This window comes from Scyliorhinus torazame, chromosome 17 (assembly GCF_047496885.1).
Source record: "Scyliorhinus torazame isolate Kashiwa2021f chromosome 17, sScyTor2.1, whole genome shotgun sequence".
Lineage (NCBI taxonomy): Eukaryota > Metazoa > Chordata > Chondrichthyes > Carcharhiniformes > Scyliorhinidae > Scyliorhinus > Scyliorhinus torazame.
Window position 1 is genome coordinate 166,636,195 of NC_092723.1, and position 15,492 is coordinate 166,651,686.

Here is a 15,492-nt window from a genome sequence, read left to right on the forward strand (position 1 = left end):
ACCATTGTCTATTAAACCCATTTGGTTCCCTCATCTCCTTTAGTGAAGGAAATCTGCCATCCTTCCCTGGTCTGGTTTACATGTGACTCCACTTCCACAGCAATGTGGTTGTCTCTTAAGCAACACAGTTCCAAGGGCAATTAGGGATGGGAAATAAATGCTGGCCCAGCCAGCAATGCTTGCATCCCAAAATAAAATCCTACACATATTGCATTTTGCTGGAGAAGTAATCCTGTTATTAGTGGCAGGCCTTACATGCAAGCATGCATACAAATGGCTCTGCCATTCAGTGAGTCCATGATCTGACTGTAACCTCCCACCTACCCCAGTAACCCTGGTTTACCTCTAACTACTCTGCCTTGAAAACATTCAGAAATTCTGCTTGCACTCTCTTTTACAGAAGAACATTCCAAAGAAACTCTAATCTCTGGGAGAAACAATTTCTCATCTCTGTCTTAGTTCTAGCTTCTCCCACAAGAGGAAACATCCTCTCCACAACCATCCTATCAAGACCTTTGGAGGGGTTGTGTATGTTTCAATCAAGTCACTCTTGCGCCTCTAGACCCCAGCGGAACACAGCATAGCCTGTCCAATCTTTCCTCATAAGACAATCCTTGGTATTAGTTTAGTAAACCTTCTCTGAACATTTATATCCTTAAATGAGGAGACCGATACTGTACAGAGGAATCTAGATGTGGTCTCACCAGCATCCTGTACAACTGAAGCATAACCTCCCTGCTTCTGTATTCAATTCCATAGAATTCCTAGAGTGCAGAAAGAGGCCATTGGGTCTGGACCGACCCTCTGAGAGGACACCTGAACTAGGCCCACTCCCCCTCCTTATTCCCTTAACCCCATAACCTGCACATCCCTGGGCACTAAGGGGCAATTTAGCATGGTCAGTCCACCTAATCTGCACATCTTTGGACTGTGGGAGGAAACCCACGCAAACACGGGGGAGAAAGTGCAAACTCCACACACACCCAAGGCTGGAATTGAACCTCGGCCTCTGACGCTGTGCCACTGTGCTGCCCACCCGCAATAAATAATGACATTCTATTAGCTTTGCTAATTACTTGCTGTACCTGCATACTAGACTTTAGTGATTCATCACTAAGACATCCAGATCCGTCTGAATCCCAGAGCTCTGCAATCTCTCACTATTTAGATAATATGTTTATTTTTATTCCTCCTGCCAAAATGGACTGTTTCACATTTTCCCACATTATAATTCATTTGCCAGATGTTTGCCCACTCGCTTAACCTATCTATGTCCCACTGTAGCCTCCCATGTCCTCTCCACAACTTGCTGCCCTTACAGCTCCAACAATTTGCTCAGAACTGTTCCCCTGGTGATTATAATTTTCCTGATTTCCTCCCTCCCTCCCGATTCCTAATTCACAACTATTTCCAGGATGTTACTTGTATCCTGAAGACTGATGCAAAATACCTGTTCAGTTCACCTACCATCTCTTTATTTTCCATTCTTAATTCCCCGGACTCACTTTCTATAGAACCAATGCACACTTTGCTGTAGTTTTGGTTACTGTAGATGTATTTATCCTCCACTTGCTGCATTTTGCGGGAGAAATTATCCAGCTATTGGGAAACATTTCTGTGGTTTCAATGGTGGGCCCCGTTTATTATGGTTCGTTGAGACTTTTTAAAAATAGATTCTGCTGTACATTAAATAGCTTCCTCTGCATCCAGCCATAAGTCACAACACATCTCAGTGGATAAAATGGTGGTGTCAACATTCGCTATGTTATGTCCCTCCGACGTGTCCCCCTTTTTGAATATTTTTGCCCCACTTAGCCTCTCCAGCCAAGAGGGCATGGGACCCCCTGCCAGATCTTTTCTTACGATCTGATACTGACTACAAGGTGGGAAATCAAGAGCAAATTAGTGTGACCCCTCCCTTTGCTATTCAGTGGATGTGTTCTGGCCCTCTTATCCCCAAGGAGGGCGAGCGGTGTACTAGAGTGCAACTCCCTGCAATGAGATCATTGCCTGTGGCATCTGGCATGCTGTGCTGAATTTTAATAGTACGAAATTGAGTTTTCACCATTACCCAGGTGAATCAGTGGCTGTTTTTAAGACTTGGATGCCATTGAACAGATTTAGTTTTACAATACCAATGAACAAATTTATTTTTATTGTCTTGTAATTAAGTTGCTACTATCTAAGAATGAGACTGACTTAATAGGCAAAAAAATGATCTTGTCTGTGTGTTTTTCTTTTTATCTTGTTAAAGCCTCTTTTGTCCTCAAGTGGTTGGATATCGGTCTCTCAGCGGAGTTTCTGGAGGTGCTAGTCAATCTGGTCAAATTCAACAGCTGCTACTTGGATCTAATTGTGGCCCAGATAGTCCAGTAAGTGAGAAGGGTATTTCATGAAATTTGCTATTAAGAGTACAGGTAGTGGTTGCAATAGAATGCTTGGGTCCCCTAAACTGTGCAAAGCGCAAGGTTGTGAAAGAAGGTGTCAGAGGCCTACTGTGGGAGCCCAGCATTTTTATTATCCACTCCGTGGGGCAGCACGGTAGCATAGTGGTTAGCACAGTCACTTCCAGCTCCAGGGTTCCAGGTTCGATTCCCGGCTGGGTCACTGTCTGTGCGGAGTCTGCATGTTCTCCCCGTGACTGCGTGGGTTGAAATGTGGTGTTCTGAGGTCTATTATTATTGATTAATACATCAATATATTTTATATAGTGCAGGTCTGTTGCATTGCTGGATATACTGTTGCACTAACTCTTCCACAGTTTGTTCTGAAGTGCCTCCTTTCAAAATTGTCAGCAAAATTCTTTGCAGAATATTTAAAACCTATCTTTTTTATTACTATATCAGTAAAATTGCCGAAACAGTTGGAGTAATTTTGAACGACTATTTTATTTTAATTTTCGTGAATTTCTAAGGTTTATGATTGTGTAATTTAATTTGCTCATTTACCATTCGGGTGGTCTCTGTCAATCTGTAGTGATAAAGTAATGTATAGTCCCTATGTAGCAACCCATACTCATATGCTGCTTTGTTTTCTTACAGTAAAATATGTGTTCTTTGTAACCTGACCACAGTGCCAACAGATATAGAGGTTAGTGTCAGATATTCAGCATGCTAACACAGTTTTATGTTACTCTGGATGGTTTAGGTACTTTCCAGTTTCTGTAGTGTTTTAACTTAATTACTGCAAAAGAAAAACATTAAAAAGAAGTATGGCATATTGCGTGTTATTATTTTCGTGCAAAACCTGCTGGGTAAATATAACATGGTCTTCAGTGTTTTGTTGGCAGCTGAATCAGATTCTAAACTAAGCCTGTGAGTTGAACATTTACATTTCTGTGGCTTCTTCATATAGGCGCTGTGAGATTTGAGTTAATATGAACTTGATATTCATTCCTGAAAGCTGATTTTAGAGTAGTCAGCAGCTTGTGTGTCGAGGATGTGACCCTTGCACAAACCGTAACATTTTTATATCACACTGGTAGAAAATGGAATCCCGGATTAGAGCATAGAACATTCAGTGCAGAAGGAGGCCATTCGGCCCATCGAGTCTGCACCGACCCACTTAAGCCCTCACTTCCACCCTATCCCCGTAACCCAACAACCCCTCCTAACCTTTTTGGTCACTAAGGGCAATTTAGCATGGCCAATCCACCTAACCTGCACGTCGTTGGACTGTGGTTGGAAACCGGAGCATCCAGAGGAAACCCACACAGTCACGGGGAGAACGTGTAGACTCCGCACAGACAGTGACCCAGCATGGAATCGAACCTGGGACCCTGGTGCTGTGAAGCTCCAGTGCTATCCACTTATGTTACCGATTGTCAAGTGAGAATGTGTAATGGGTGGGTAAAGGTTCTGTATTCTTCACAAACCAGGATGTTCCATCTGCTCTCAGAACTCTTGAAAGAAAAAATGCTGTTCTTTTGAGGCAGATAGACGTTGAATGTGGAAATAAAATTGTTGCAAACCCTGTGGAGGAACCATAAACCAGATTTACCGAAAGATCCCCAAATGAAGAGATTGCCAACAGGATTTCACTTTTTGTTGGTAATTTTTCAACTTCACTTTTTACTTCACAAATTAAACATGAGTTGAAAGGCGAATTATATTTCTAAAAATGGTAAATTTCACTTAATTGTTGATACAACAGAGATGCGCCGTGCACATCCACAAATACCTGCATCATTGCCCGCTGCTGTGGCACGACTTGTAATTGCAAAGATCTCTAACTTGACCTCTGGGACCTTACTTCACACACAATCGATTTGGCGCTTGAGTAGCATTCAGCGGCAGCCGTATTCCATCTGAGGTCCCTCAGATAGTTGTCGCCTGAACAGCACATGCATGCAGAGCCTCTCCCAAGTTTGCGCCCGTCTTTGTGGCACAGCTTCCCTGGAACCTCCTTTATCCAAACTCTTTAATAAACCCCGTTAAGCGATGTGGTTGACTTTGGCAAAACTGAAGCAACAGCAGTAAAATTGTCCCAGTTCACAATCCCTGCTCTGACGCTGTTTTTGGCTTTCTGTCTTACTTAACTGTGTTAGACACAAACAGCTCCTTGTAAACGTGCCTTCTTTTCTCCTCTGCTCCAGCACTCCCTTTGTCTGCAGCTTTACTTTGTGTATGCCAGTCGCACAAATTTCATATTTAACATCCTTTTTGATCCTGTTTCCAAGTCGGGGGTTGTCAGTTTCATGGACCAGTATTTTATTCAAGAAAATTACAGTTAATGCAAATTCTTAAAACTCCCTATCAAACGTTCTTTAAAACCAATTACAGATTCCACAGGTATTTTAAAATTGCAAGTTTTGTTTACTATACTGCTTCTGGGTTGACGGTTGTCACAAGATCATTAACCTAGGTTAATATACCTTCTGTAGAAGAATAACGAGCTGTGAAAGGAGGGATTACAAGAAAGAAAAATGCTGGAAAATCTCAGCAGGTCTAGCAGCACCTCTCACCCCGCAGTATAAATATTTCCCACTTTCTATGTCTTTTAGCTTTGACAAAGGGTCATCTGAACTCAACGTTAGCTCTTTTCTCTCCCTACAGATGCTGCTCGACCTGCTGAGATTTTCCAGCATTTTCTCTTTGGTTTCAGATTCCAGCATCCGCAGTAATTTGCTTTTCATAAGGAGGGGTTACAGTTCTCTACAGTTGAGGTCAACTAGTCATCTCCAGCTAATCCTAGAGGTCACACTGCTAAGATTTTTTTTTGTTCTTTATTCTTTCATGTAATGTGGGTGGCACAAGCAAGACCTACATTTGTTGTCTATTGCCTGTTTATTCTTGAATAGCTTCCAGGCCATTGCAAAGATCAGTTAAGAGTCAACCACGTTACTGTGGGAGTCATATGTAGACCAGACTGCGCAAGGATGGCACATTTCCTTCACTAAAGGATATTAATGAGAGAAAGGTTCACGAGCACGAATTCCAGATTTATTGATTGAGTTCAAATTCCACCAGCTGCCATGGTGGGATTTGAACCCATGTTTTTTAATTCATTGGATATTGCCTATCCTTGCCATTGAATTGAGTGGCCTGCTAGGCCATTTCAGAGGGCATTCGATAGTCAACCACATTGGGGTAGATCTGGAGTCGCATGGAGGCCAGGCCGGGTAAGGTTGCAGATTTCCCTCCCGAGAGGACATGAGTGAACCAGAGGGGGTTTTATGACAGCCGACAATGGTTTCATGGTCATCATTAGACATTTAATGAATTCAAACTTCACCATCAGCCGTGGTGGGATTTGAACCCAGAAACCTCCAGAGCATTACCCAACGTCTCTGGATTACTAATCCAGGGAAAATCCCACTGTGCCACCACCTCTCCTAGTCCTCCCCTCTCCTACCATCCCCAGAGCATTGGACTGGACCTCTGAAAACTAGTCCAGTGATATTACCACTATACTCCCCTGTGCTATGTGTTTATTTTAGTAAATAGCCTACAGTATTACTTGTTTATATTATGCGTGCCCAATCCACATTCCATTGGCTAAACTACAGTGGGAAATGGTAATGTTGACTGTTGAATCGTTTGACTTGAAAGTTGGCTGAAAAGTCGTAAAAGCAATTTCAAGATGTGTTGCATTTTGTATCACATCGGAGAGGTGATCAGGTGGTCAGGGCTTGAAACAATACTGCCCAATATATTTGTCCCAGAGATTTGTTTTAAGGCATGGTTTGATACGATTGGGATGTGTAAGTTGAGCACAGTCGGTGATTGTGACAGCTCTTTTATCCTTGCAAGAAATATTCTCAACCTTACTTTTTGCTTTCCTCTTCATTCTTTCTTTCTCTATCCCATTTAGTGCACGTGTATAAAGAGCTGAAAAACATTTTGCTTAGGTTGTCGATTTGTGTCTACGCAGTTGATCCTATTGTCCAGCCGTATGTTTTTAGGACCAGGGGCAGTTTAGTGATCTGAAGTGGATATTTAACAGACTTTAATGTCAAAAATCCTTTTTTTAAAAATTTCAATTCAGGTCTCCCTGCAAGTCCTGGATGCCGTTGTTTGTTATAACTCTTTGCCCTCTGAGTCTCTCCCGGGGTTTATCATCACGCTCTGTCGGACAGTTAACGTCAAGGAATTCTGTGAGTCCTGTTGGAAGGTATGAATTTTCACTCTTGCAGACGTGAATATTGGAAATGTGGGGCGAGATTCTCTGGCCTCCCCCGTGGCATGTTTCTCGGCTGTGGGAGGCGGCACGGCAGTGACCAGAGGCGGGACCTTCTGGTCCCACCGCTATCGACGGGATTTCCCATTGAATCCACCCCATGCCTCCGGGAAGCCCACACGGGCGGCTGAGGTGCGTCTTTGACGGGCCCAGAAGATCCCGTTGGCACGACGAGCCGGAAGGTCTCACCGGTGATTTTTGAATCACTTCTAAAATTAGATTGACTTCCCTAGAAAGTTTGTCCAGGGACCTGCTTTACAGCAGGTGAATGCTTGGTAAAGTATGAGTGGTGTATCGAAAGCTTAAAATTCTTTGTAATGTAAAATTAACCGCAAGAACCCAATTCAGACGCTTGGCGTTTTCACCCATTTAAAAAATGTATGAGCGGAAGACAACATCAGTAAATTAAGTTTATTTTAAAAGAAAAAGGCTAATTAATTATCCCCTCTTAGTTAGAATTAACTGGCTGTTAAAGTGGAGAATTTTTATCTGTTAGCTACCTTTGGCTGTACAGTGGTTTATGCTGATAGTGATTATACAGGAGAACATCTAGTCTTTAGTATTGGAGGATGCTTTCTTCTTGAAAGCAAGAAGTAGTTTTACAGGTAAGCACATAGCTGTTGTTCAGATTGGCATGTTTGTTCCCATTGGCATGTCATATTTAACAAGGCGACATTTTAAGAGTGTGCAAGATCCTGCAGCCAGTCTTCAAAAAGCAATCAGTGGCTTTAGTTGAGGTGGGAGCAAGGGGGGAGTTAAGAGTTACTTGTACCAGGTGGAAATTTATTTCTCAGGTGCTTGTCTCCATTGATACCACCATTGCATATCAAACGTATAACTTCTTGAGAGAATTCCGTCATCTCTGTCCTATTGTGTAAACAAATTGGTTAAGTGGGTTGCATGGAAACTGGGGTCCTGTTTAAGTATACTTCAGAAAGAAAATAAATCATTAGATGAAATGTTTGTCTAAGCGCACCTCAATACAAGGACTTGGACCGTGAACTATCAACTTAATCTTGAACTAAATTCTTAATGGAACTTTCCTTTTCCAGCTGATGCGCAAAGTCTTGGGAACACATCTGGGGCACAGTGCAATTTATACAATGTGTCGCATTATGGAGGATAAGTATGGCTATATTTTTGTTCATTGTTTTAAATACCTCCGTAATTTGTAATATTTTTAAGCTGTTTGATTTGTTGATATATATTTGATAAAATATTTGCACACTATTTTTGCTGTTCTTAAAACAAGTAATAATTTTGATGTATCTAACTTTGTTGTCCTGATGTTAGAGTGCATACGGATGATGCGGCTTTGTTGAGAGGTGCAGTATTCTTTGTTGGAATGGCTCTCTGGGGTGCACATCGTCTCTTTACCCTGAAGAGCACCCCAACATCTGTTTTACCCTCTTTTTATAAGGTAAAGCTGGGTAATCTTTTAACCAGGAAATAATTTACAGTTCTAAACCAGGGATTTTCTTTTTGGCAGAGTCTATTTGTGTACATTGCAGACTTTATTTGTTTGTGGTTCAGTGTAAAGCCATTCTGATAGCCAACGTGAAAGAGACATTAATATAGGGATCCATATTCGTTTGCCACGAGTGTATGAGCAGAAGCACCATTGGGAATAAGAAGAAAAACAGTTAAACTCGAGATTCATTCTATAAAACATTTGTCTTACCTGATTGCCGCCTTGTCATAGCCAGCTCTGTCTCCTGAAATACATCTGGTTTGTCTCTTTGGGCGGAAGTTTTATCACAAGCATTTGCTTTTCTTGTACTTGTCCAGATATAACTGTACGCAGTAACCAAGTCAATACTGGACACTCAGTGCATACTCAGTATTAAATATTCAGTGATCTGCAAACAATACTAAGCTCTCATTCAGCCAGTCAATATTGAACACTTAGTACACTTAGCTGTCAATACTAGACAGTCAAGCAACGTCGGACAAGTAATCTCAAAATTCAACATGTAGAAACTCCAGCGATATTAAATGCTGTAACTGCTAAACACAAATTTACTGTCAATATTGGAAACTTATTAACATATGGTCATTATTGAACACTAATCATTAACCCACTGTTAATGTTAGGCACTCAATTCAGTCAATATTAGAAACCCAGCCAATCTTGCACACTAACCTGGGCAGTCTTGGCCTCAGTAACTCAATTAATATTATTCAGTAATACTGCCAATATTAATCACTGAGTAACTCTAACAACATTCGCAATAACGTGGGGCAATATTGAGCATGCTATAAAGGCTCAGTAACACGGTCAGTATTAGATGCTCAAAATCTGCTGTTGCTGGATACTGTTATATTAGAGACTTGGTATTTTGAGTACTATTACACTCTCTAACTGGATCAGTAGTAGACAGTCAGCTCACGTTGGAATTTATATAAAAGTAAATCAATTGACAGACGCTGTGCAATTGGTTATTTCTTTCAGGCTATGACAAGTGCCAATGCAGTAGTGTCCTATGAAATTGTCCTGTCTATCACTAGATTGATCAAAAAGTATGGAAAAGAATTGCAGGTGGTTACCTGGGAACAACTTTTGGATATTATTGAAAGATTGCTTCAGCAAATACAGGTGAGTTTGAATTTTAAAGTTGTAATTTATGCCTCTAGTTGCCTGCTCTCTATCCAAAGTATGCACTTGGCGGCATTGCAGTAAATAGAACTCTTTGAGGAGGAAAAAAATATTTTTCACTTCAGACAAGTGGAGTTGATTTCAGTGTAAACCGGTTACCAGTTACTGGCTGCTAACTGCCATGCAGTGTCGGGTTTTATTCCCGTTATAAAGGTTACTAAACTATCAACCAGTGAGATGTAATGAAATTCTGACACATCTGTCGTGCCAAAGGGAACATTGGATTTGAACTCTTACTTTACACTGAGGTTATGATTAATTCATTTAAAATATCGCTGCACAGAAAGAGGCTATTTTGCCGATCATGCCTGTACCAAAATTTTCAAAGAACTATCGACAATTCCTACACTCTCTTCATAACCCTGCAGTTTTTTTCCTTTCAAGTTTCATTTAATTAAGAAAGTCACTATTGAATCTGTTTCTACTGCCCTTTCAAGCCATGTATTCCAGATCATAATTTACTGCATTTTTTAATTCTCCTAATCTCTGTTCTCTTTTTTTTTTGACAATCCTTGTATAGTGGAAGCCATCGAACCTGAGCTATAATTTCTTTAGGGATAGGCACTGAGTGCAGTGGTTATATTACTGGACCATTAATCAGCGAAAGCAAGTTCAAATCCCACCTTGGCAGCTTGATCATTTGGAATTCAGTTCAAAAGAAAAAATGTGGAAATAAAAAGCTTCCATAATTTAAGAAAAGTGACCATGTAACTGCCAGATGAGTGTAAGAAGCCATTAATGTTCATTCATCTCTCGTCTGGAAGAAACTGTCCTTGTGCAGTCTGGCCTGTATGTGACTCCAGTCCCATACCAATGTGATTGACTCTTAGCAGCCCTCTGAAGTGGCTTAGCAAGGCCCACCATCTCCAGGAAACTAGGAATGGACACCTAGGTTTTGGGAGTTGATAAGTATTTAAAAGAAAAAGCATCTTTCCTAGGTTTAATTTGAGAGATGTTCTCGCTATTGACAGTGAATCCGGATCCTTGTGTGTATAGCTTATCGAGCTTCCAAAAGCCTTGATATGGATACTCTATTTTGCAATCAATTCAAATAACTTGCCTGCAAGTCTCGTATCTTGATGTTGTAGTTGGATATTCCCTGAATGTACTAATCACCCTTGCTTGTCCTAATTGTATTTTAGACACTGGGTAGTCAAGAGCTGACAATTATTGTACATGAACTGCTAACCACTATAGAGGAATTGTATGAACAAAATGATTATCATGGTCCTCAGGAACGATTATTCACGCTGATTGAAAAGTGTTCCGATAAGAGACCGGTAAGATTTGAAACTTGTTTTAACCTTTAATGATTAAATTACAGCTCATCAAAGTGACCAATGTTAAAGCTTAAAAACTCCAGATTGATATTGATCAGTTGCAAATTAAGTACAATCCGAGCACAGAAATTAAAATGTGGGCAAGAAACTGCCCCAATTTCATAAGATTATGGACAGTCTTTGTCTTCATAACCAATGCATCCACTGTCTCTGCAGTCACCTCTTTTTGAACCCTAGGAGGTGAGTATCAGCTTCAGGGCAAATGTCAGCCTTTAGTCCCATTAGATGCTTTGGTCCTTTTCCTGTACTGATATTAATTTCTTTAAGTTCCTCCTTATTAGTCCCCTAGTTTACTCACTAATTTTGGTATACTTTTGGTGTCTTCTCCTGTGAAGACAGGTACAAAATATTTATTTAAGGTTTCTTCCATTTCCTTAACCTGCATTAGAATTTCCCCTCTCGGGATCATTTGCCACTGTTATTGTAGGAGTAAACATGCACTTCGTGGGTATCTGAATCAGAAGCACAAAAAAAGTTTGAAAAGTCATTGTCTAGGTTCCAAGTTTCAGTTGCCTGCTGATGAATGGCCGAATGACACATTGCTCTAAATTGTTTCAATCGTACAAGGTCAGGGATTGAGCATAGTTGGTACCAGAACCAAATACTTATTTTTCTTGTGATGAAGAGTAGATACTGGCATATGTTAACGTTTTGTATATTTTTGGCTCACATGTTTAAGGAGATCTCTGTCCTTACGCTGGTGTCCTACCGAGCTCAGTCTATTCACCCTGCGAAGCACTGCTGGATTCAGAATCTGCAAAAACTAATGGAGAAGTTCTTTAGGTAAGAAGCTACATCTATGAACTCAGCTAACCATGCCCAGTATTTATCATATAATAGTTTTTGTGGGACTGTCTTAACTTAATTGAGGTTAATTGGGGAAATGCTGAAAATGTATGGTATCGAAAATAGACCAGCGGATCCTGAGAATTCAACTCTTCACTATTGTAATACATCTTGAGTGATGTCCCAATGTTCTGTATTGCTGTATGGTTAACTTCTGTTTAGATTTTGTTTCTCCTTTGCATTTCTGTGATGTATCATATTTGTTGCATTAATAGAAGTACATGTTTTAGTGTGATAGCTGCAGCTGTTTTTGTGTGAAATGCTTACTTGGCCCAATGTCTTCCTGTGCCTGCAGGAATGAGAATCGTAGCACCATCCGCAAGAAAACTCTTGACGTCTTGTCATTCGTTTTGAGCATCAATCGACAACTGTATGAAGTAAGTGCAAAGCCTGGAGGGTAAATATTAGATTAAACCAGTTTTGTATGGCAGTGTTTTAAGGCCACGTGCTAAATAATGGTCAGGTACAGGTCCGTACTGCTGAACTTTGCATTTAAAATCCCAATTTTGTGGGGATGCATTGCCAAGGGAAACTCAAGTGGCGACCAAGTACTTCCCTGCAAGTGGGTTGAGAGCATGAAAACAATCCAGACTGTACACTGCTACCTCCTCTTGCAGTGGTGGAGCCCTGGAATGGGTTGTCCCCTTGCCCAAAGATCACTGAAAAGTTTTCCAATAAAGTGCCTGAATTACTTTGACAAGCTATAGTGTCATTTAAATTGGAGAAAGGGGAACTTTGAGCTACAAATGTCTGATAAATTGAGTTTAAATTTGGATATTTTCTGGAAAAATGTTTGTAATTAAAGAAAAATGCTGAAAGTGTACAGTTTCTTGTGGGTTGCTTGATAAGTCAAGGCAAGTACTGTCCCCTTTTTTTATAGGAGGAGCTGATTGAAGCTATAGTGATCCCCCAGCTAGGGCACATTGCAGATGACAAAGATCATATGGTACGAAGATTGGCCTCACAGCTACTGGTGGACTTAGCAGAGGACTGCAATACCCCTCAATTTAATAATCTCTTGGACATTATAGAAAAGGTATTGGTACTGTAGGTAGAATTAATACAAAATAAAGATTACAGACGCGATTCAACCATGCCGGGCAGAATGGGTGAATCCCGGGAGAGCCCCAAACTGGGGTCCGGGTCGATCGCTGGATGTGATCCAGATTATACGGCTCATATTTAAATATCCGGGCGCCTGAGAGTCAATAGCTTGGCCTGCGAGGCCTCAACCCGGCGCTGTTTAGCACTGGTTTACACAAATGTGGTGATGGAGAGTCACGCAAGCCATTGGGGCCAGGGCAGGGTAATATGCTGGCACCAGGGTGCCTGGGGAACTGCAAGGTTGGCAGTGCCAGATTGGCATTGCCAGGGGTTGGGGCCTGCATCAATGTAGTGAGATTCTTTTTATTAATGAATCCCCATTTAGTTTTAAGTTTGTGATTGGGTGTACAGAATATTGAGCTGTGTACCCCCTGCCATTGCTTTGAAATTTAAAAAAATTGTTTCTAAAGCAAAATCGTGCACTCAATGGTCGCATGGTGCAGACCTGCCATATGGTGATCGACTCAATTGTCATGTGTATTACGAGAATTTGTGTCTATTGAAATTGCACCTCATTAGCTTTGATCCGTTATATTGAAACCAAATAATCAAGCGTGGGTCGATAAACCTGGGGACAAATTGCAACCTTTTAGGGTTTTAAAATTTGTTTTTAATGTACAATTTTGTGTGTCTCTACGTATTAAAATGCGTCTGCCTTTTTTAAAAAGGTTGTGAATCGGCCTTTGATTGATCCACCGGTTGTGGAAGCTGTGGAGAGTGATTTTCTATATGAATCGCCGCTGGAGGATGTGAAGACGGCTGTCTTGGGCCTATTGGAGATTCTGCAGGTTAAACATCAATCTTCTGCGAGGTTATATTGCGCTTGCCCTTTCGAAATGTGCAGTTTTGCCATCTTCAGAGTTAAGTTAATGGACAAATCTCTCCCATAGATCCCCGTTTTAAAATGGCAGTGTTCCCTCGGTGACTGCTCACCATTAAAGTAGGAATCTGATTGGTAACAATTTCACTTCAGTGCTCCAGGCACAGTCAGTATGCATCACAAGATTGCACACTGTCATCCTGGGTTGTACAATTCCTCGAGCAGAGTTTGTGCCTTCATTTATATGCCTAACATTTCTGATGTCCTAATTAAGCCTCACTATGCTGTTTCACTTCATTGAACTTTCTAACTTCGGACAATTTAAGTTTTGAATGTTTGCTTTCAGCTAGATCCAGGAATTCTGTCAGGGCTTCGACAACCAGCAGATGGCACCTCCAGCATGGCTTATGAGCCCCTCATTACAAAGTTAATTGATTTTCCCATTCTGTACGCTCTTAAACTATGATTATTATATATTCAATGGTAGTGCAGCAAATATCTTTGTTTTCGGTCGGGTGAACAATACATTTTCTTTACATTGAACTCTGAGAGAAGTTCGAAACACCGGCCATGCCACATTAGGAGCATAGCTGTATTCAGCCCCTCGATCCTGCTCCGCCATCCAGTTAGATTCATGGCTGACCATCCACTTCAATGCCTTTTCCCCCACACTATCACCACGCCCCTTTATATCATTGATATTTTGAAATCTGTCAATCTCTATTTTAAACAAACTCAAATGTCTGAGCTTCCACTGGCCCCTCTGGTAGAGAATCCAAAGATTCATAACCCTCTGAGTAAAACCATTTCTCCTCCGAGAATCCCTACAGTGCAAAAAAAAGGCCATTTGGCCCATCAAGTCTGCACCAACCCTCTGAAAGAGCACCCTACCTAGGCCCACACTCCCGTCCTTTCCCCTTAACCCTGTAAACCCCACCTAACATGCACATCTTTTGGACTGTGGGAGGAAACCGGAGCACCCGGAGGAAACCCACGAGGACACTGGGCGAATGTGCAGACTCCACGCAGTCACCCGAGGCTGGAATTGAACCCGGGTCCCTGGCGCTGTGAGGCAGTAGTGCTAACCGCCGTGCCGCCCCAGTGCTAAGTCTCGGTGGATTCCCCCTGATTTTGAAATTGTGTCCCGGTTCTAGACTCTCCAACCAGGGGAAACATCTTACCTGCTTCTACCCTATTAAGTGTTTTGTAGGTTTCAATAAGCTTACCCCTCATTCTTTGGAACTCTCTCTCCCAATCTCTCTCCATAGAACAGTGCTGCTATCCTGGTAACAAACTTGGTGAACCTTTGCTGCGCTCCTTTGACAATGATACCCTTCCTGGGCAAGGGGACTAAAACTGCATACAGTACTCCAGCATGTGTGGTCTTACTAAAGTTCTATACAATTTAAGGAAGACTTTGCTACTCCTGTATTCACATTCCCTTGTGATAAAGGCTAACATACCATTTTCCCTTCTAATTGCTTGCTGCACCAGTATGTTAGCTTTCAATGGCTTATTGACAAGAACACCCAGGTCCTGTTGTACATCTATAATTTTTATTAGGGTTTTCACAAAATATCAACAACAGAATGAAAAAGAAACCCAATAAAATTAAATACAGAACAAAGTAAAACAACCCCCGTGCCCCCCTCCCCCCTATACATAAATAATAAATTAACACCCCGAGTTAACACAAAGCAAACATATACACCCCCTCAGATCCTCCAGTGTAAACAAACAAAAGTAACTGCCTAGCCCCATGGAGCACAAAGAATGAACTTGCTTTTATATGATGCCTTTCATGACTTTTGAACATCCCAAAATAGTTAATAACCAATGAAACACTTTAGAAGTGTGGTAGTCACTGTTGTAATGGCGGAGACATGGCAGCCATTTTGTACCCCAAAGTCTCTCAATAAAACAATTTGACAAATGACCATATCAGCTGTTTCGGTTGTTGGCTGGGTGATAAATGTTAGTCAGGACACTAAGGAAAACTCCCCCATGCCTCTTCCAACAGTGGGAAAAATTACTTCTCCCCGGCAGGG

At 41.4% G+C, this 15,492-nt stretch overlaps 1 protein-coding gene across 5 annotated transcripts in view; it reads left to right on the forward strand.

Moving 5' to 3' along the window:
• tsc2 (TSC complex subunit 2) overlaps positions 1 to 15,492 on the forward strand; it is a 74,217-nt gene that overhangs the window by 12,486 nt on the left and 46,239 nt on the right. For all 5 annotated transcript variants that reach the window (XM_072481585.1, XM_072481587.1, XM_072481588.1 and 2 more), the window contains exons 6-16: positions 2,255 to 2,372; positions 3,042 to 3,090; positions 6,487 to 6,612; positions 7,731 to 7,804; positions 7,972 to 8,098; positions 9,131 to 9,274; positions 10,477 to 10,614; positions 11,354 to 11,457; positions 11,816 to 11,897; positions 12,401 to 12,556; positions 13,293 to 13,412. In XM_072481585.1, coding sequence (XP_072337686.1) covers positions 2,255 to 2,372; positions 3,042 to 3,090; positions 6,487 to 6,612; positions 7,731 to 7,804; positions 7,972 to 8,098; positions 9,131 to 9,274; positions 10,477 to 10,614; positions 11,354 to 11,457; positions 11,816 to 11,897; positions 12,401 to 12,556; positions 13,293 to 13,412 — 1,238 coding nt within the window. The remainder of the gene's footprint in view (positions 1 to 2,254; positions 2,373 to 3,041; positions 3,091 to 6,486; positions 6,613 to 7,730; positions 7,805 to 7,971; positions 8,099 to 9,130; positions 9,275 to 10,476; positions 10,615 to 11,353; positions 11,458 to 11,815; positions 11,898 to 12,400; positions 12,557 to 13,292; positions 13,413 to 15,492) is intronic.